Raw genomic sequence first — 21,490 nt, 5'->3', positions numbered from 1 at the left:
TATCCTGAGACCTTGGAGAGCCACTACCAGAGCAGACAATACTAACTTTGACAGATCAGTTGTGTGTGTGTGTGTGTGTGTGTGAATTCATGTGCTCATAACCTCCTGGACAATGTTAAATAGAATAGCTTACCTTTGATATCTCGATGAACTATACCATGTTCGTGCAGAACATTGATGGCTGTTGTGATCTGCTTTGTGTAGAGCCTAATGACGTGTTCCTGGAGACCAAGCCTTGACACCTCTTCCAGAGTTCCCTCATCACAGTATTCCATGAATATGTACATTTCTTCCTGTAGTTTATGAGCAAAGAAGTTTTACTAGGATGTCCTGCATCTTCTGTATGGAGAACACTGGATATGTTTCAGGAAACTTAAAGCGATTTTTAATCAAATGCATGCAGTTGTTGTGGTATCAGAAGGTCTTTTCTACCGACAACGGATAAACGCAGCAACCATCTGCTGCAATGAACCACAAATAGGGATACTATGTACAACAAGTAAAATGAGTCAACATGTTTATATCATCAAACATCACATGCTGTAACACTAAAAGGGCAAACACAATTCTAACACAAATCATATCTCAATTGCTACTATAGTTTATGCATACAACAGATATGATGCCATTTATGGAACTTATTGGACTGGTTTATGTAAAGTAACATGATGATACAAAACAGGTGCCAAAGATTTTGCTCCTTCCTGTCAGCTTGCAGCTTCTGTTATTATGGGCTTAAATAACCAATACTGACTTACCCTGTGGAGCTCCACACCAAAATACCGAACCAGGTTAGGGTGTTTAATGCCTTCAAAGATTTTCAACTCATCTGCAGTTTCTTTGATCGTTTTGTGATCATTTGGTTGAAACCTTATCTGCAAAAGACAGTGTTCTTCATTAATGCTGCTGCCAACACAAAGCACTGAATAGCAAAACAAGCCAGAAAAAAACCCAATATGCCACCTACAGGTCTCTTTAGATACTGCCAGTAGGACAGAAAAGCAAATGTTAGTTTACTCATCAAGACAATTTTATTTTATTGAAAAAGGTTTTTTTTTCAAGTTCAAGGTGATTTCCAAAGTGATATCAAAATAATAATAATAATAATAATAATAATTTCTAATCCTCCTTCAATCCACATAAGATCCCAGCCCAAAAGGTCCCCTAGACAAGGTTTAAAATGTCTAGTTCACAAATAACAAGAGAAGAATTTATGCATGACTGTAAGAAGGGACTTTCCCCTAAAAGCAATACTTTTAAAAAGCAAATCCAGAGCATTTCATTCGTACAGTACTTACTTCTTTCATAGCCATCAATTCACCAGTGTCAACACTGATACAGGTATACACTTTCCCATACTGACCTTCTCCTGCAAAATTAGAAGAATAGTGCTTTAAGTACCCTGAAAATAGAGTGGCAGAATGAACCAAGATTTGTATCTGATCCATCCTTGTAAAGACTGCATGTGGATGGCCAATTCCAAAGCAATTTTTCCTTTGTTTATAAATTAATATGATTATTTTAAAAAAACAAAAGTGACATTTTGTATCACTACACTCAAACTGGCTACACAGAACCTTTTTCAGACAGTTTTCAGGGACAATGCCATAGCATGACCTGTGTGATATGATACACAATACAGTTATGGCTATAATCATCCACGTATCTATCTGGAAGCAAGTTCCACTGAAATCAAGGCCTCAGTAAACAACCCTCCTCTTCAGGCAGCTAGGAAAGATTGTATTCATGATTAAATCTATTGAAGAGAATTAAAGTTGCACATCATCTGCAAACAGAGAGTGACTCAAGAAAAAAATAATTTCATCTGAGAACTAAAAGTAACTATCACCAATGATAACAATAAATTAAGGCTTTAGGTGAGTAACATCATATGTTGCTAGTCCTTCCAAACACAAAATTTCTTTTGAATGAAGTCCCCCAAGAACAAAAGCTTAATTCCATTCATTAACTATAATATTCCTGTGACTGTGGAAACTGAACCCCAGGTGATATATATGCTCCTTTTCTTCTAATGGAAATAACACTGAGTAGCAAAAAATGTATGGATTTCAAAGAGACGATTTTCTATAACCACGTGGACAGAATAATTTTTATTTCTAAATGATCAGTAGTAACTGTTAATCACAAGATGTAAATACTTGGAAACTGCAGTAACATACAGAGTCCTGCTGCATCAAACCAGTGGTCTTATCTAGTCCAGGATCCTGTTTCACACAATGCCCAACCAGCCACCTTGGAGAACCAACAAATTGGGCATAGAGGGTAAAGGTCCTAATGTTGCTCCAAGCACTGGGTTTTAGATGTTTATTGCCTCTGAATATGGGGCTCCCTTTTCTCACCATGGATAGTAGCCACTGATGGACCTATTCTTTATCAATCTGTCTAATCCCCTTTTAAAGCCATCTATACTTGTGGCTATCACTACATCCACTGGCAGTGAGTTCTACAATTAAAGTGAATGCACAAAGCAAAATTATGAACACACAAGTTGATTTTTAAAAATACACATTCCAATCCGGATTAAGGATATCAAAAAAATGAAAGCAAGCTTATTCATCAATCATGAACCACAGGTGTAAGTTAGTTGCCATTTGGGAGTCACATGGAAAAACGGATGTCATCTGTCTGCACTTGATTAATTTAAATGTGCTGTGCAACAGAATGCATAGTCTCATCAACATTTTACCTTACTACAAATGTGTAAAATACTGGTTTTTTTCATGTGAATAGTTGAGGCAAGGAAACAACTTCTAGGATATTGGGCAGGGGTCTGCTTTTAATAAAACTTAAGAGGCAGCTTACCATAAGTACTTACCAATTTTGTTTCCTCTTTGCCACTTAAAAGTCACCTTTCTTAAGCCTACGTGCATGACATTATCGTAAGATTTGGGGGTGTCACAAACTTGGCCAATGATATTTTTCCGCCTCATTTCTCGGTACCTTTTTTCTTCAAATAGTTGAATTGATTTCTGAACTGCTTCCATGGGCCCCTGCCTGGAGGCAGAGTCTAAAAGCAGGAAGAAAAAGCAAGAATTGTGAACAAGTTCTGTTATGTAAACATTTGTTTCTTGTGAACCACAACATCGATCCTGTGCTACTAAAATAGGACACAAACACATTAATGAAAGACTTCAGGACCCCACCCACAATTCCCAGGAGCACAAGGATTTCCATCCACAGAAGCACAATTTCCCGGCATCCCCACCTCCTGCAGCAGCCCAAAATGTCCCCCAAACGCTGCTCCTGGGTGTAGAGGACACTCAGGAATTGATTGGGGAGTAAACTGAAGGCCTGCCACAGGAGGGAGAAATCAGTGAAAATTGCTCATTACCCTGACAAAAAAAATTAGTTGGCAAACAAACCATTAGAGGCTGATCAGGTTAACCTGGAAGGGCAGGGAAAGTTTGTTAGAAGTACAGAGTGGAATAGGAGCTGATCTGCAAAACCAGACTCAGAATACCTGGAATTTAGGTAAGAGTTTAGATGGGGCAATTCTTTCCTTTGCACGCACAATGCTGGTCTGAATACAGATGGGCATCCCAGTCACCCCTGCTCTTTGGACAGCTTGGTGGCAAACTTATAAATGACATGGTATGGAAGCATTGATTGCACCACCCCATTTTCAGGTACTGTGGCCTTTGGCTTACTTTGCCACAAAGATGTGACAGAACAAACTTTTTTTGAACTGGAAAAACTCAGGGGAACAAAGGTGTTTTGATTGTGTCTTAGGATCTATCAGCAAGTGTCAGAACTTGCAGACATTCTCCACCAGACTATCAAAGTGTTAGGACATTTGCTAAGACCAAGGCTAGAGGCATTCTGCTTGTTTACTAGGCACATAGTTCCCCACTGGGCAACCTCTCTGAGTTGGAGGAAGTTCTCAGATGTGGTACTAGAGACACTGGGGACTGATTGATTAGCTGTGACACCTTTGCAAAGTTTTTGCTGAAAAAATAACACAAATACACTCTAATCTGGATTCTGGCTGTAATACAGGCCAAAAAGAATTTGCCTAACACTTCATCTGGTTTGCTTATGGGCCCTTTTGACCCAATCACTGTGATAGGTGTTGACAGGATCCTGGGATCTGTGAAAGCCACCACTTGTGCACCGGATCCATGCCCACCCAGGCTGCCAAAGTCATGTAAGAACCACATAAATGACCCCTTGATGTGCATCATAAATCAGTCACTAATTCATGGCACCTTCTCTCAACCTCTCAAAGAGGCAGTTATCTGTCTACTACTACAAAAAAATCCCTACAGAAAAGGATGTGGCCAATTATCACCCAGTCTCCAATCTGCCTTTTCTAGGAGAAGTGACTGAGAGAACAACCACAGGCCATCTCCAGGTCTTTTTGGATCATTCATGTGCTCTGGCTCTACTCAGTCTGGTTTCAGGCCAGGCTATGGGACAGAGATGGCCCTGGTGGCCTTATTTGATGACCTCTACCTGAATGTAGAAATAAGCCACGCTTCCTAGTTGCTCCTACTGTACCTATGCACAGCCTTTGATACAGTAGATCATGCTGTCTTGTATTTGGAGGCAGAAGTAGTTATCAAGCTATGTGCCTTGAGTGAGTTTAAATTGTTCCTCATAGATCAGAATAAGAACATAAGAACATAAGAGACGCCAATGTTGGATCAGGCCAAAGGCCCATCCAGTCCAACACTCTGTGTCACACAGTGGCCAGAAATACCAGTGCCATCAGGAGGTCCAGCAGTGGGGCCAGGACATTAGAAGCCCTCCCACTGTTGACCCCCCCCCAAGCACCAAGAAGACAGAGCATCACTTGCCCCAGAGCCCCTAGCTATACCTTGTGGCTAATAGCCACTGATGGACCTCTGCTCCATATGCTTATCTAATTCCCTTTTGAAGCCGTCCATGCTTGTAGCACCCACCACTTCAAAGGGTTGTCACTGGTGACCAGTTATCTTCAGTGCAGGAGATGACTTGTGGAATTCCACAGGACGCAAGCTTACCCTCCATGTTATTTAATGTCTACTTTAAGATAAATAATTTGTATCTTTGGAACTGGATGTCATCAAAATGCAGATGACACTCAGCTCTGTACTGCTCTATCCAAATTCTCTGGTGATGCGGTTGAGCTCTTGAGCCACTGCCTGACTGCTGTGGTCAAATGGTTAAAAGTAAACAAACTGAAACTGAATCCAGACAAAATGGAAGTGATGCTGGTTGGGAAGGTGGAGATCTTGAAGGTCATTGTGCTTTTCATTTCTGATGGGGTTAAGCTGACCCTGGCTGACTCAGTTCCCAGGGGTTATACTGGATCCAGCATTGCTGCTGGAGAAGTAGGTCAATGCAGCTGCAAAAAATGCTTTCTTCCAACTTAGTCTAGTCCAGAAGATGGCACTCTACCGTGACATGGACAATATGACCACCTGGATCCGCTCCACAGTAACATCAAGACTAGACTACTGCAATGCACTCTATATGGGTTTCTCCTCAAAAGTCAGCTTGGAGATTCCAGCTGGGCCAAAACACCACAGCTCCATTATTATTAGGAGCTAGGTGGAACATGATTACTCACATTTTGCAATCACTCCACTGGCTGCCCATCAGCTACCAGGTTCAATTCAAGGTATTGGCCATGTCATACAAAGCCCTTCATGGTCTGGATTGATCATATCTGTGGGACTGCCTTTCCCCTATGCTCCATCACAACAGCTTTGCCACTGGAGCAGGGCCTTCTGCAGGTGGCACCCTTCAAATGGGCAAAATCAACAATTGCCTGTACACATGCCTCTGCTATGGCCCTCTACTGTAGTGAATGGCGTGCCTGATGAGGTCAAGAAGTCTCTCAGTGTTCCCTCTGTGCTCAACAGTGCTGTGAGCAGAAATTCTACCTCGTGAGCAAAAAAAAGCTAGTAGCACTAAAGTTGTGAGCAAGTCTACACTTGGCACTAAAGTTGTGAGCAAGTCTACATTTGGCTATCATGTAAATTATTTTTAGATTACTTCTATAACATTGTAAATATCTCAGAATAAATTCTTTTAAATTATATTTAAACTATACTTGAAGAATAATTTAAACATTATAAGAGAAAACAGAATCAAGTCAAAGTTCACCCATTCCTTTCCACTATACTGGTAGACCTGGCCTTGGACTGTCACCCTGTGCTGAGCCTTAGAAAACATACCAGCACTTTGGGGGGGGGAGGGGTTTTGTAGTCTAGTTTAGTTTTTTTAGTGAAATATGACAACCCACATTACAGGTCAAGTATAACAGAGGAGGAACAATCACTGTCAGAACACTGCCTAACCTAACAAACAGGAAGTTGCTTAAATGTTATCAACCTGCCCAAACGACTTATTTATTCAAATAATTATATCCCTCTTTTCCATGTGACTCAAGGCATTGTGTGCGCTAGCGCCTCCTAGCACAGTTTAGCGGGAACTACAATCCCAATCATCCTGGCTTTCAGCAAACTATGCAAAAAAGAACTATTCAGGAGGATGTTTTTTAATACAAGTAATAGGACTACAGTGTAATGAAATGTTTCAGACAGCTGCTTTAATAAAGGGATAGAAACGGTAATCTGTATTACTATGCCTAGTAGATGCTGTCTGTTGCTGAAAGTATGAACCGGCTATGTAATTTCTGCATCATTTAATGTGTCATGTTAATGCTTCTGCTTTGTTTCAGCTATTTTCCAGATTTCTGAAGTCCAAATCACTATTGTATTGTATTGCATAGTGGATGTCACATTCCTGTTGATTTAAACTGTCTTGCACTGTGTAATCCACCTTGATTTTTGGTGAGAAAGGCATACTATAAATGATGTAATAAATACAAAATAAATTTGGCATCAGTTCAACAGCCATTCATATTGACCAAAATACAAACTCTGTCTTGATTGCTGCCCATTAGACCCGGTAACAGTTTATAATAATTTGTATTTACAGAATTCCCAAAATTGTACATAATACCAAAAGTAATCTACAACAATCCTCTTGGCAAGTAACTACCTCTCATTCCTTACCTTTGGTCTGACTGATGAGAGTTCGAAGCTCCCAACTTCTTCGGGTTGACCCACTAGAATCTCCTTTAGGATAAGACGGCTCTGTAAGAATAAAGTGCTGTGATAAACTTTGGCCCAAAACAAGTTGCGACCTGTTCTTTCACCCGCTGTTTTAATGGTTCCTACGTATATTCAAAATATATGGAATTTATTCATAATTATGAAAGACTTTACAATGGTACAGAATATTCACATGGAGGACGTTGCTGTTCAAACCAGGTGCTGAGCCTCTCACCACTGGACAGTGCTATGGAGTACTCATTCCATAGATATTTAAAGCTATCCAGGAAATCAAATAACTGTACATGAGGAAATTATTCAGAAAAGATGAAAAGCAGGATTGTTTCAAACAAACAGAAAAACAATGTAAACCTTGCAATATTCTAAGTTCCCATTAACAATCCATAAGTGATATGTGGAACACACAATTCCCTGATCAATCAGGAAATTATCTGAATGCGGCCACGTTCAAAGCTAATTCATGCACCACATGGTACCGCCTCCTGGATATCTTCTAGCTGTCACTTACTTGCGTCTATCTGGAAAAACTAGCTTATGAACTTTTCTGTATATTTTAGTTTATTAGTATTTGGTACATTTTTACCCCACCCCCACCCCCATCTCCCAAGAGCTCAGGGCGGCATGTGTCATTCCACATTATCTTCCATACTGTCCTTGCAAAAACCCTGTAAGAATCCATTATTAGCCCAAGGTCACCCCAGCAAGCCTTATGGCAGAGTGGAGATCTGAACCGTTATTTTCCCAGATTTGTCCCTGACACTTTCACCACCACAACACAATGGCTTTCCTTGCTTTCTTCTCTGGATTTTGTTATGAATTTGGCAACATGTTGGTAGAGGTATCATAATCATAGGCACTAAATATTCACAGTATAGGTACTGCCATGGAACAGTCTCAATACCAGTACCTATATTTATTCAACACATGTAGCTTCCCCTAGAAGTCTGCCTGGCTTCATTTTTTCTTATTTTTCATAGGATAATTAAGACCTTTTTAGTAAGATAATAAGGGCATGTAGTTAATAATTATCTGGCCTCTCTCTAGGCTAACTGCTCCTTAAGTGGTTTTATTCGTTATCAGATTCTGATTTCATGAGTATTATTTTATTACAAATTTTAACATTTTGTTTGTATGCTGCCTTTTGCAGTTTCATGTAAATTGTGGTACATAAAATAACTCCAATGAATAATTCAGTCATCTGAAGGCTGTGATCAGTTTGGAAACCTTCCTAATGGAAGCGACCTATTTTTAAAGGCTGATTCTGATTTGCCAAGTTTTCCACATGCATTAGGTGCAACACAAGGCCAGACAAATTTGGCAGAGTCTCATTCTGAAGCAAAATAATAGAATGATTTAAGAAAACCACATATAACAATTTGCACACGCTATCACAGTCACAAGGGTAGTCACCTTCACGTTCCTCGGTGGGACTGGAGTGGCGGCTCAAAGACCTAAACTGCAGCTCAGCAGCAATTGAAGCCAGTCGATCGTTTTCGGGGACACTGGAACCTCTGTTTTAAAGAACACACACCACTGCTGCGTTAAGTAGCACTTTAACTCTCCCCTTTTCTAATGTATCAAGGCACTAGAAGTTTCAAATACATGGAAGCAGCCATGGTCATGTTAATGAAAGCGCTGGGAGGGGGGGGGTACAATGATATAGATCTTTGTAGAGCTATTCAATGGCAGTGGATTTCCCAAACAATAGGCATTTGTTTGCTTTTTTAGACAAAGTTGCTACTACTATTAGGATAGAAAAATATCCAGGCACTTCAGAAACTCCATTAGGCTGCATTTTGGGAAGATGGACCATAAGCCTTTAGGGAGTAGTCATAGCTCAATTACTCTAAAATGAAGCAGTATCGGAGACAACAAGGGGGAATAATGAGGACTTCACAAGTTCCAGGAGAGAGAAAGAACATCAGTGAGAAAGAGATTGGGGGGGGGGGGGGGGGAGAGAACGGACAGAAAGATCCTGGTGGAATGCCACAACATTACATTTCTGGAATCCAGTAAATCCTATGAAATTGTTCCTTGTGCTTCTCTAAGGCCACTGCAGAGGTTTTCCTCTGCTGCAGCACTCACTTCTGCTGCCACTAGCATTTCCGCGCATGTAAGGGCTCCTTGGGAAAAGAACTGATCTCGTGCACATGGAAGTCCTAGCAGCAGAGGAGGAAAGTGCACAGAAGCCAGAGAGAAGTGTGGGGGAGGGGGGGAATGGCCATGGGAGCTAGCTACTATTTGTTGTTCAGTCGCACAGTCGAGTCCGACTCTTCGCGACCCCATGGACCAGCTCCCGCCAGGCCCTCCTGTTTTCCGCCATCCTCTGAAGTTGGCTCAGTTTCATGTTCGTTGCATCTATGACACTGTCTAACCATCTCATCCTTTGCCGTCCCCGTCTTGGGGTTTTCTTGGCAAAGATACTGGAGTGGGTTGCCATTACCTTCTCCAGGGGAACACTCTTGGTCTGAGTTCTCTGCTGTGGCCTGTCCGTCTTGGGTGGCCCTTCACGGCATAGCCCACAGCTTCATCGAACCGCGCAAGCCCCCTCGCCACGACAAGGCAGTGATCCATGCGGGTGCTAGCTACTATATAAAGAAACAATTAACTCAAAACATTATTAATGTTCTGGATACAAATGCTTTATGTTTGCTCTGTTTTCTACTTATCTGTAATACAGGGCACTTGAAAGCAGTGTAAAAAATGAATTATGGTAGCATTTGTGCATTGTGCATTATTTAGTATTCCCAACACACATCTGATTGTGGATTTATCACCAAGGTAACTTTTTAAAAAGGCTTCAGTAGGAAATTTCATACTTCTAGTGGGCAGAAACTTACAACTCCTGCTAAAATATAGATAAAAACTTCCATTTTCAATGTAGTTCATTGGCAATCAGCTACTATAAAATTGCAGAGGAGCTAGAGAAAATGAACTGCATGCGTTAGTGATACTAAAACAAGGAAACCTGAAATTTTATTCTCAAACATGCAAAAAAGGTTCATTTTTTTAATCTGAATATATAACATGGCACTTGTGCCAGGTTTTTTTTTTTTTTTTAATGGCACAACTTTAATAGAACGAGTAAATCACATGGAATGCACAATGGAACCCCAAAGGAACTACTGGTATCTAAATGCAAGCGGATTGGATGAGTGACATGAACAGGGATGAGTCTGCTACATTGCAAGGTGGAGCTACCTGATATCATTTGCACTGCTGACAGGTTTTGGCTGAGTTGAGTCACCACCGACGGGAGCGGGGCGACTAAGAGCAGCGTTGCAATGGTTCCGTACATCACATGGGACACTCCTTGTGCTGCAGCAAGAAGAAAAACTTCAGGAAAAGGGTCTGACTGTGCTCTTCTTAATGGATTTTTAAATACAGTGACTCAGACAGCAGTCTGAAAAATCTTGTGAAAAGTTCTTTTTTTTAAAAAAAAACTGCAAAATTATTTGAGTTTTAAACTGATTTAATAGCAAGTACAGTTCCCAAACTACTCTCTAAAACTTGCTTGCAACAGTGAACCTTGCTGGTTTCCAGGATGCAAGAGATAACCCATCCATAAATATCAAAATCAAAATTGAAAAAGCACCTTGCTATTTATGAATAATAACACAGCGCACGTTTAACTTTTAAGGTTATTTTGGACTAGTCCTGGAGCAGAAGTCTTGGTGTTGTGTGAAACAGCACACTAGTTAGTGTGATAACCCTCCCATTTCTATGATGCAGAAATGCCACCATATTCAGGTATCTTTCTTAATCTACTCTAGATAGGAGCAGCAACATCAGAGGTAAATGCATGCACACATACACACATTACAACCAGAAGAGAACAGCAGCACAACAGAACCTCTATTTACTGCATTTCATTTCTCTGAGGATCCTTCAAACAATCAATAAGGCTGGATTTCATCAACAGCCCTGTACTAGGCCGTTTTCACAAGGATGATTCAGTTCAATGTTGGAGGGAAGAGGCATTTTTATTACTGTTTCCCTCGCAGCATCATGGTGCAAGTTGTGTATTTCCCAGGGTTCTCCAGCTGTTCTGACATCTTTCTCAAACCTGCTTTGCTGCAAAGTTTTGAGAAAGATCAGCCGTTGAAGCCAAAATGGCTGCCGTGTGGGTGAAAAAGTTCAGACTTTCCTGCCAAGGACAGCTATTTTCCCTGGCCCTGCCTTCACTGTGGCCACTTCCTTCCCTCACCACCAGGGGACTTTCCCCCTAATTGACAATATCATATTGTTATATAAATATTCTGCTATAATAACAAGAAGGAAAGATTCTGTGAATTTCCAGATCTCATTTTAAAATGAAAGCCTCCAGCCTCTTCCATTATTGAGATATAAGGGGAAATGCAGAACCTGTTACATTTAGTAAAGGTAAAGGTTCCCTTGCTCAAAAGCCAGTCGAATCCGACTCTAGGGTTGCGGTGCTCATCTCCGTTTCAAAGTCGAAGAGCCAGCGCTGTCCGAAGACGTTTCCGTGGTCATGTGGCCGGCATGACTAAACACCAAGGCGCATGGAACGCTGTTACCTTCCCACTGAAGTGGTACCTATTTATCTACTTGCAATTTCTTGCTTTCGAACTGCTAGGTTGGCAGGAGCTGGAACTAGAGATGGGAGCTCACCCCATCATGCGGCACCCGGTCTTGAACTGCTGAACTACTGACCTTCCACAGCCTGCAGTTCAGCGTCTTAACCACTTGAGCCACCGCAGCTCCTACCTACTCCTATTACTACTGGCTTAAATTTATTGGTGCATTTAATTTGTAAATTATGATGCTTGTAAGCCTTCTTTTTTACATGACTAAACACCAAGGCGCACGGAACGCTGTTACCTTCCCACTGAAGTGGTACCTATTTATCTACTTGCAATTTCTTGCTTCTCATCATGGCCCAAATTGTGGATACTTAAATCCAGCATCTGGAACCATGGACAGACATGACACATCAGGACCAACCGCTTGCATTTTTCAACAGCAGCCACCCCAGAGAAGCTAGTGTGGTGGTGTGGTTAGAATTTCAGACTAGGATCTAGGGGACCCAGGTTCAAATCCCCAGGTTTCCATGGAAGCTTGCTGGTTGATCTCGCGCCAGGCACACATTCTCAATCTAAACTAACCTCACAGGGTTGTTATGTGATAAAATGGAGGAGAGGAGAATGACCCTGGGAAGAAAGGTGGGCTATAAATGAAGTTCATAAATACAGCTGAAGATGGAGGAGCAAATTAAAAGTTTAGTGGGTGGTTGGGAAGGAGAGAAGGAAAAGGTAAATGTGAGGCTATGGGGGCTGCCAAGAAGAGGGAAAGACGGAAGAGTGTGGGGGAAGGGGATACAGGGGGAAGTGAAGTGCTCCACACAACTCCTTGTAGGTTCCCTTCTATGCACCTGGGCCCAGCCTGGTTAGCACTGCACAACTGGGCCTAGCTCAGCCAGCCATGATACAACTGGGCCCACTCTGTCCTGGTGACCGGCGGTACCATGCAGCTTGGCCAGAGTTTTCCAGGGGAGTGGCTGCCAGGGCAGGGAAGGAAGAGGGAAAGCTAAAGGCAGGGGGAGCAGATAAAAATAGGCTGGCTGGTGGGTGGGAAGTAGTGAAGGAAGCAGGGAAAAGGGAGAAGCTGTAGGTGCTTTTCTGGAAATGAAAAGAGGAAATTGTGTGTGTGTGTGGGGGGGTAAGATATGCCCGAAAAGTTTCCGGCTTATAACAGTATACTGATTGATAAAACAATATAAAACTGCTTATTTCAAATAAAAGTGGGAAAGCCTCAGTGTTCCAGGTGATAGCTGTTGCTGGGAGAATGGGGCAGGGAAACCTGCTATGTTTGAAAACCCACTGCCGCTGTGCTGTATCAGCAGCCACAATGGTAACAGGAAATCCACACTAGCCTGTTTCCGTGCAGAAAACACCTACTACTGAATCAATTATACTAGTGTACCACTAGCATGCTATTCTGTCCTTATGCAGAAAATCTGGAAGGGCGTGCATATTACGGGGGATAGCTATGTTGCTCTTTGTCACCTTTTGTTCATGAGGATGAGGGAGGCAAAGCTATGAACAGAAAAACGAAATCAAGTGATAGTTCCTGAAACAGCTGGATAGTATTGCGATCATAGCCTTACTGCCTTTTGAAGCTTTCTTTTAATTAAAAAGGAGAAAAGCTAGCTACAGCACTGCAGCAGGATATTTACAAAAGGGCACATCGGGGAAATAGAAGAGAAACAAACATAAGGAATATTAAACATGGCTCAGGCATGTAAGGGGAGGGGAGAAGGGTGGGGCTGTGCCACTCATCACGATTGATTTCACAGGCACTATCCCATGGGAGCAATCACATTCCACAAAACACGTAGCAATGGTTACTGCAGGGGAACAATAGCCAAAACACTGTAGGCATCAATGCTGGGAAAATGCAAATATCCTCTTTTCCAGAGACAGACTGAAAGGTTCGAGATGGTAAAGCTGCTGAACTGCTTCAGCGTTTCTCTCTTTCTCTCCCTCAGTTACAAATAACAAGGATTAGATCTGCTCTTAATACCTGAACCCATCAGGCGTTGGGATGATGAGATGAGGATTTGGGGGATCACTATGGCATCGTGGTACTTTCACAGGACGAGGACTATTCCGATGAATAGCTACAAACGGGAGACAATTCAAATGGCTTAAGAAAACACCCAACACATGCATGCTGCATTGATGCAGGAGCACAGTTACTGAGGCCGAGTTCATGCAACTTGTTTAAAATGGCAGCAACTGGGCTGAAATCCATCTTTAGCAAATAGTAACTGGAAAGATTTATGCTGTGTTATCTGCCAGCCCAATGTAAGTGAGGTTTAAGAAATGGGTCAGGTCATCTACCAGTTAACAGTTGGGAGATGCCGGGAAACATTCTAGACAACTCACATACTAAATGAAATTATAAACACTAATAAAGTATTCTTACTTTTTAAGATTCCTTCTATTTGGTATAAAATAATACAAGAAAATGAGAACAAAAAAGGTTGGTTAAAAAAAGAGGAGAGGAGGAGGAGGAGATTGGATTTATACCCCGCCCTTCACTACCCAAGGGAGTCTCAGAGCGGCTTACAAACTCCTTACCCTCCCCCTCCCCACAACAGACACCCTGTGAGGTGGGTGGGGCTGAGAGAACTCTGACAGAAACTGCTCTTTTTCAAGGACAGCTGTGCCAGAGCTTGTGACTGACCCAAGGTCACATCAGCAGGTGCAAGTGGAGGAGTGGGGAATCAAACCCGATTCTCCCAGATTAGAGTCCGCACACTTAACCACTACACCAAACTGGCTCTCTAAAAGGCTGCCTAAAGTTTTAAATGTACAAGACGAATTAAGACAAATCCAACTTTAGAAATATAGACAAAAATAAATATTTAGCTTGACTATGGAGGTATACTTTCACAATGAACCTAGACCTGCATTAGTTGAAATAACTCTTCCAGTCTACCTTTGATGACCAAATAACTATAGTGCAGATTTAATTCCCTTTAGCCAATGTTTCTTCCACCCTGAGCCTGCTTTGCGGGGAGGGTGGGGTACAAATTCTATAAATAAATAAAAAAAGACAAAAGGACCATTCAAGTGCAGCAATTTATAATGAGAATACACAACTGTTAATGTGACTGGAGCCACTGAGGGGTGTGCCCTGGAACATCTTCTGGCCGAACTTAGACCATCTTCTGGTCAGAGTCTCTGTTGGTTACTACCCCTATCTCAGGATTTGATTGGATTGCCGCCATAATTGGTTCTGTAATTGTTGTTGTTTACTTGTTTTAACGGATATGGTATTTATTAATTGTTTTAATGTTTTGTCATGCTATTTAATCCTGTTAGCCGCCTTGAGCCTGCTTGTCAGGCAAGGCGGGGTATAAATACAAATAATAAATAAATAAATAAACAAACAAACCTCTTCACTGTAGCTGCACTGTCATTTTATAATAAAAGAAATTTATCTGCTTATAGACTTTCTGCAGCAGCCACAGTTCACAGTTCATACATTCTATGTATTTGTTTGGAAACCTCTCCAGTTCACATAGATGTACACACTCACCAGACCGAATACCATCTACCGGCCAGCTGCAGCTGCAAAGTGATGGAGGTGGAATTTTATAAGCACTTGTAAAATCGGTATACATGGCTGATGGGTCATACAGTGTGCAGGCCTAACTTAAAGTATCTTTGAAAGTATGGGTGGGAAAGATACTATACAAAGACCAACATCCACTCAGTGTATTAGAGAACTGACCTAAATAGGGATGATGGTGGAAAGGGACATCAAGTTGCAGTTGACTTATGGCAACTCTGTAGTGTTTTCAAGGCAAGAGATGAACACCCCTGGTGTTCCTTGGGGGTCTCTCATCCAAGTACCAATCAAGGCCAACCCTGCTTAGCTTCCAAGGTCTGATGAGACTGAGCCGCCCAGGTCAGTACAGGGACATCTTCTATGGTAGCTTTCATAATAACAAATTCACTTTTTACCTAAAACACTTACATTACTATAAACTACAGCTGTAAAGTTCCAGAGGAAGAAACCATAGCTGTTGCCTTACCAAGGTACAAACCTGTAACAGGACTGTGAGGCTTTCCGATTACATGGCCAATACATTCATTCATCAAAGCCTGTAAACTCTGGAAAACAGAAAGTAAAAAGTGCTGAAACAATAAATGCCACAGTGCTGTGTCTTTAATCAGCATGTACCGGTCAAGAATAGTGAATGCTTATGAACCCTCAAAAGAGCCTTTCTTTCCCAGTAGGATGATCTCAAGCAGTGTTCCCTCTAAGCTGAGTTAGTGTGAGCTAGCTCACAGTTTTTTAGCCTCCAGCTTACACATTTTTCTCTTAGCTCAGGAAGGATGACTCCAGAGCAAACCAATTTATGCAGCAGCCGAATCCTTCACTCACAACTTTAATGCCAGTAGCTCGCAAAGTAGAATTTTTTCTCACAAGACTCCACAGCTTAGAGCGAGCACTGGCCTCAAGCACAGCCAACAGAGGTCAACACTGGTTAACTTAAATGTAAGAATGGTTGAAGACTTACCAAGAAGTCATCTTCAGGCAGAGCTGAAATAAAAGCTGGCTCGATGGCTTGAAGAAAATCAAAACCTTGTGTTGCCCACCTGTTGATCAGAAGGATGTTATTCATTAGTCAAAATGCTTACATAAGAAGATTTAGCAAGAGAGAACCCATCCCTGTTACCATGCTACATAAAAATCTCCTCTAAACATTATACAACTATAAAACAAAGCCAACTGAAGGTTCTGTCCCCTGAAGGCTTGAAGAAAATCAAAACCTTGTGTTGCCCACCTGTTGATCAGAAGGATGTTATTCATTAGCCAAAATGCTTATATAAGAAGATTTAGCAAGAGAGAACCCATCCCTGTTACCATGCTACATAAAAATCTCCTCTAAACATTATACAACTATAAAACACAGCCAACTGAAGGTTCTGTCCCCTGAAGCTTTATAGCTGATTGTAAAAACATGGCTACCTTCACTGATATTTCAGTAGCGGAGTCATTCAGAAGACGGTGCACTTTTAAAGCGTCAGGAAGGTCTGTCATGTTGGCTAAAATAGGGTTTAATTATCTAAAACGTATATCTACATAAAATTGGCAGTGCAAACAGATATGTGAAACTGCCTCAATGCATCCAGAGTTACATGCTATATTATTATATCTCCCATGCAAGATTGCTGATAGTAGTGCATTGAATCTTGCTAGTGAAAAGGTTCTGTGCTGTTGTGGTGCTTGTATAACAGATAGGTATGGGGCCACTCGGCCTATCAAGAGGGGAATCTCAAAGTTCAGAGGGGAGCAAGATTTGTTGGCTAAGCTGTATAGCCTTTGTGTTTCAATGTCAAGGACTTTGCGTTTAATCATCTGAAAAGCACCCATAAAAGGGAGCATAAGCAGTGAGTCCAATGGGATGCCCATGGCAATTATTTTGTTCTCAATGTGTGGTAGCCAGTTAGACATGATTGACTCTGTAAGCATTTGTTGTATAAGGCTCCCTTGGTCTACATTGTAATGTAAACGCAGCCAATATTTTACTGTTATTAGCCATACACCAGATTCCACAGAATTTAACCCAGTTTCTAAACACAAGGCTGCATAAGGTACACAAAGCAGCATTCCCACGATCTTTCGAAGAAACTTAGATCGAACACATTCTATTGTGCCATTAAGTGCACTTATCCATACTGGAATACCATACATGAGCTGGGGATTACTTTGGCCCTGAAGACTTTTAATGCAGCTGGTATGAATTGATTGCCTCTGGTTGTCAGGTTCCACAGCCAACAACAGAGTACACGCTTATCAGAAAGGTTATACTTTATTGAAGAGCTATAGATGCATTAACAAAGGCACTGTTATGAATGGCGTCGCCCCTACAAGCATAATGGGATATAGGGTATTCGTATGCACACACCCCTTCCTTGGGCCAATTAGCCACATTCCCACACGCGGGAGAAGGAGCCCCAGGCCGTTTGAGCCAAAGCTGGGAACCGACAGCGCTCCCATGATTCCCTCACTCCTAGACACTACACCACCTGCATGGCTGTAGATAAGCAAGCGTTACAGCAGAGAAGAAACACAGAAGGAATGCGGCAGTACTTTGTACACAGGTCATCTGACCCCTCCCGCTGCCATGGCAGCATAGCTGACACTGGTGTAGAAGAATCGGGAAATGGCAGCAGCATTTATGTTGGCCATATTTGAAGCTACATGTGCATGCATATTCATAGGGGAGAACAGTTTAATCACATTCAGATATCATACTCCTCACCCCTCCCCAGACACACACCGTTGGGAGACAGGAAAAGTGGAAAACAGCATCTGCACTCCTTGCCTCCCCCCCACCAAAGTACTGCAGGGAGATGGGGAAATGGCACCTGTATACCTCCTCACCATGCTGTTTTCTTTTCCCCCTCGCCACCTCCCAGCACCGCAGAAGTGAGGCAGTTGGATGCCATTTTTCACTTCCCCACTCTCTGTGACATGGGATGGGTGGAGGTCAGGAGCTGTTTTCCTGCCTCCCCATGGCAGGGGCTGTGGGCTTGGGTGCCCAAAATCCTTGGGCCAGCGCTGATTAACCAAGACTGAATAGTCCGGACTGTATATACCTGCTGAATCACTAGAGAGTCTTACAGAGTGAGTGAAACTCTTGATTTAATAAGTGTAGTGAATATTATACTGTAAACAGCTCTGATTATTTAATGTAGCTTATGTCAATAAGATTTTTTTTCTGCCTCCAACTGAGAACAGTTAAACAGTGTGGTGAGCATTAATTCTAGGCTTGTTTTCTGGTCATGACAATTAACTTACTCCAAATGAATGTATACTTCCACGAAATATTAGGATTACCCCCCAATGTCCAGAATTTCTTAATATTCAATCCTAAAATATCACTAAACATGACTTCTAAATTAAGTTTTACTGTGCTAAAGTAAATAATTCAGGATTCAGTTTCCCTCACTGATTTCTCAAGCGCATAATAAATTCACTTAAAACAAGTAAAACCCTTGAAAAGTCTGGGCCTCAGATTATCTCCAGTATTTTATTCCCACATCCATGTTGTGACATTTTGAATAAAATTCTTCAAAGCAATTCAAGGCAGCAACAATGTGTTTGTCACATGCAATGTCTTTGTTGCATGCAAGATCTCAATGAAAAGAATGGGAAAGAAAACACCAAGGAGTGTCTACGTGATCATTACCTTGGTCTGGTGCCTCGACCACTCTCACATTTAGTAAGCACATAATTCATCCACTTTCTTGCAAAACTGATATACTGGTCTCCAATTTTCTGTCTGAATTCTCCAGACATCAGACGAATGACTTCTTTATGGTACTGTAATATGCCAAAATTAAAGTTAACGTCGTTCTGTTCCATTTTTACCCACCCCTTCTGAGTTCTGTGCCCTGATCTACAGCCCAGCTAAAGGGCAATGCAAAGCACAATGCAGCTACACAGAAAAGTTAACAACAGAGTAATGCTGTGGTAAGTATTTGTAAAAATTTGCATTTAAAGCCTGCTGTTATCTATAGAAAAATGAAGCAACCTGCATCTTCTTTGTAGATTTAATATAAGAGCAGGCACTGCCAAGCGTTCCTTTTGCACAGTTACCAATCAGAAGGTAAATGTCAGAAGCCCCAGCACAAAGAACAAGAAAATGACATGAGAACGGTTTGAGTTGATTTGGTGCATTTTTCTGATTTCCAAGCAACTGCTTCAGAAGTGCAATGACTTAGCTCCCAGGTTGCTAAACATTATGAACAATTGCTGAAATATCATTTATTTTCTCTGAAGAAAGTTAAACATTTTCAATCCTATGGAAATGTGGCAAGAGATTTTGGTTGGACTTACCTCAAAACCAAAATTGTAACACTGAATCATGGCTTCCCGATAATATTGCTGCAATGTGGCAGATTCTGACTCATCCACTTCAGCATCAAATTCAGATGTGAACATGCGATCAACTCTGTCAATTGCACCGCTTATCTTATTGCACAGCTGCAAAGCATCACTCTGGAAAAGAGAAAAAAAGCAGCTGAAATATTACTGCATCAGATTTTAAAATAATCCTAAATGGCCACTTGTTAGTATTTTAATAAACAACAAAATGAGCCCTGCTGTGTTTTAAAGACCAAAATGAATTGTGACATGGGGGCCCTTTAAAAAGAATTCAAATGGAAATACTAAAAAAAAAATGGGAGAACTCTAAGAAGTATAACGTAGTTTGAATTCTTTGAAGAAGAGCCTTCGAAACAAAGATTAAAATCTGGAGTCTTCGTCTACTTACAGCTTATGGACATGTAACTACTTATGAATTTATGGATACTATTTATGGACTTGCACATGTTATGATGTAATCTTCCTTTACTGATATATGTGGTCCTTGTTATATTTGTTATTTCTATAATATATTTTCTTTAGCATACCTTTGTGAACTCCATGATCTGCATTATTTATACAGTGCTTGCTTGCTTTCTGAACTCTGTGTACTGTGTTATCACTAGTGTTTTAGAACTCTAAGAATCTCATATGAAATATTCTTTCGGAATGAGTAAAATGTTTTTAAAGACAAGTTTTACTAACTGAAAACATGTAATATGAAGGTTTTATTGCAAGACTATCTACACCATTAGAGAATAATCCCGGTGTATACAGATACATACAGTATTCTGTAGGATACGTTTTCAGACCCATACAGGGATGCTCCTAAAAATCTGTTCGTGTCTCCTCCAAATCTAAAGCACTTTGCCTGGCTCCTCAAAATTCATTGATTACTTTTAGAAATCTGAAGTACTCTGCTAGCCTTATCTCTGATATTTTGTTTGGCAAAAATCTCAGAGGTAAGGTTGGGAGAGTACTTCATATTTCTAGGAGTCATCAATGAATTTTCAGGAGCCAGACACTTTTGTTAACAATTATACAGTAGTCCTTAACCTTTCATATCTTACCTCCCAACAATCACTATCAAATAACTTGGACCCCACTATAACAGAAACAGAAAGTCCACTTTTTCCCAAGGAGGACATTTATATGTTTATTGTATTTATCATTTACAATAAGTTTTATGGATATAAAAATTCCAGTAGTATTCTTGGAAGTAATTTTACTGCTATGGCTTTACGCTAGACACACACAAAATAATCACTCCATCAGTACTTAAAATTGTAATTCCATTGTGTATAAATATTACTGCTACAGTAACTGTAAAACCTCCATTTATACATACAACGCTTACTACAAATGATCTTTTGCTGATCATATTTGTGAAAAATAGAATTCAGTAACTCATTTCATATTTTGTAGTAATAAGCTACTTAGAACGTTCCATAAGACAATGAAGGGGAGTACCTTCAACTGCTGCAATGCTTTGGCAACAACCGGCTGGCTGGATGTTTGCTCCTGATGTAAAGAGACCAATCCTTCAAGGGACTGTTGGAAATTTTTTCTCTGGTTCACAAGATGAACAGGCTGCATGACTACAAGGAGGAGGTTGTCAATCTAGGATATACAAAGTTACATTACCTGAAGGTGTTGCCAAAAACAAACTCTCAAAGTTATTATCCTGAAGTGAATTCGATTGTGACTGTTCTGAAATGTAAAGTACTCACTGCGGTCTAAAATAAAAATCTAGATGTTATTGCTATTCTTCCAACAAAATGGCTAACTTTTTGAACAATCCCTACAATTCTAATTCTACATTTTCTAATGATCTCCCTGCAAGTCATCCTGGTCCATTATGTGACATTCCGCATGCAGAAATGGATTCCCGTACACAGTTTGACTGTCACTGTATGCAGTAGGGGCTGCTACCTGCTACAGGTAGAAATCTACTGCCTCCAAGTATTCTAGCTGAACGCACAGTTCTGGCACAG

At 41.1% G+C, this 21,490-nt stretch overlaps 1 protein-coding gene across 1 annotated transcript in view; it reads right to left on the bottom strand.

The window, feature by feature from the left end:
* The window catches only part of MAP3K4 (mitogen-activated protein kinase kinase kinase 4), a 94,879-nt gene that overhangs the window by 7,023 nt on the left and 66,366 nt on the right, over positions 1–21,490 (bottom strand). The window contains exons 10-22 of the mRNA XM_015414653.1: positions 20,967–21,116; positions 19,470–19,631; positions 18,820–18,953; positions 16,141–16,219; positions 15,664–15,730; positions 13,629–13,725; positions 10,287–10,403; positions 8,496–8,596; positions 7,026–7,106; positions 2,837–3,028; positions 1,299–1,369; positions 759–875; positions 134–293 (exon numbers count right to left, since the gene is read on the bottom strand). Of these exons, the coding sequence (XP_015270139.1) occupies positions 134–293; positions 759–875; positions 1,299–1,369; positions 2,837–3,028; positions 7,026–7,106; positions 8,496–8,596; positions 10,287–10,403; positions 13,629–13,725; positions 15,664–15,730; positions 16,141–16,219; positions 18,820–18,953; positions 19,470–19,631; positions 20,967–21,116 (1,528 nt within the window). The remainder of the gene's footprint in view (positions 1–133; positions 294–758; positions 876–1,298; positions 1,370–2,836; positions 3,029–7,025; positions 7,107–8,495; positions 8,597–10,286; positions 10,404–13,628; positions 13,726–15,663; positions 15,731–16,140; positions 16,220–18,819; positions 18,954–19,469; positions 19,632–20,966; positions 21,117–21,490) is intronic.

Source organism: Gekko japonicus, unplaced genomic scaffold (genome assembly GCF_001447785.1).
Source record: "Gekko japonicus isolate JY-2015 unplaced genomic scaffold, Gekko_japonicus_V1.1 scaffold993, whole genome shotgun sequence".
Taxonomy (NCBI): domain Eukaryota; kingdom Metazoa; phylum Chordata; class Lepidosauria; order Squamata; family Gekkonidae; genus Gekko; species Gekko japonicus.
Note: the sequence above shows the minus strand (reverse complement) of the source record. Positions and strands in the feature narration are given on the sequence as shown.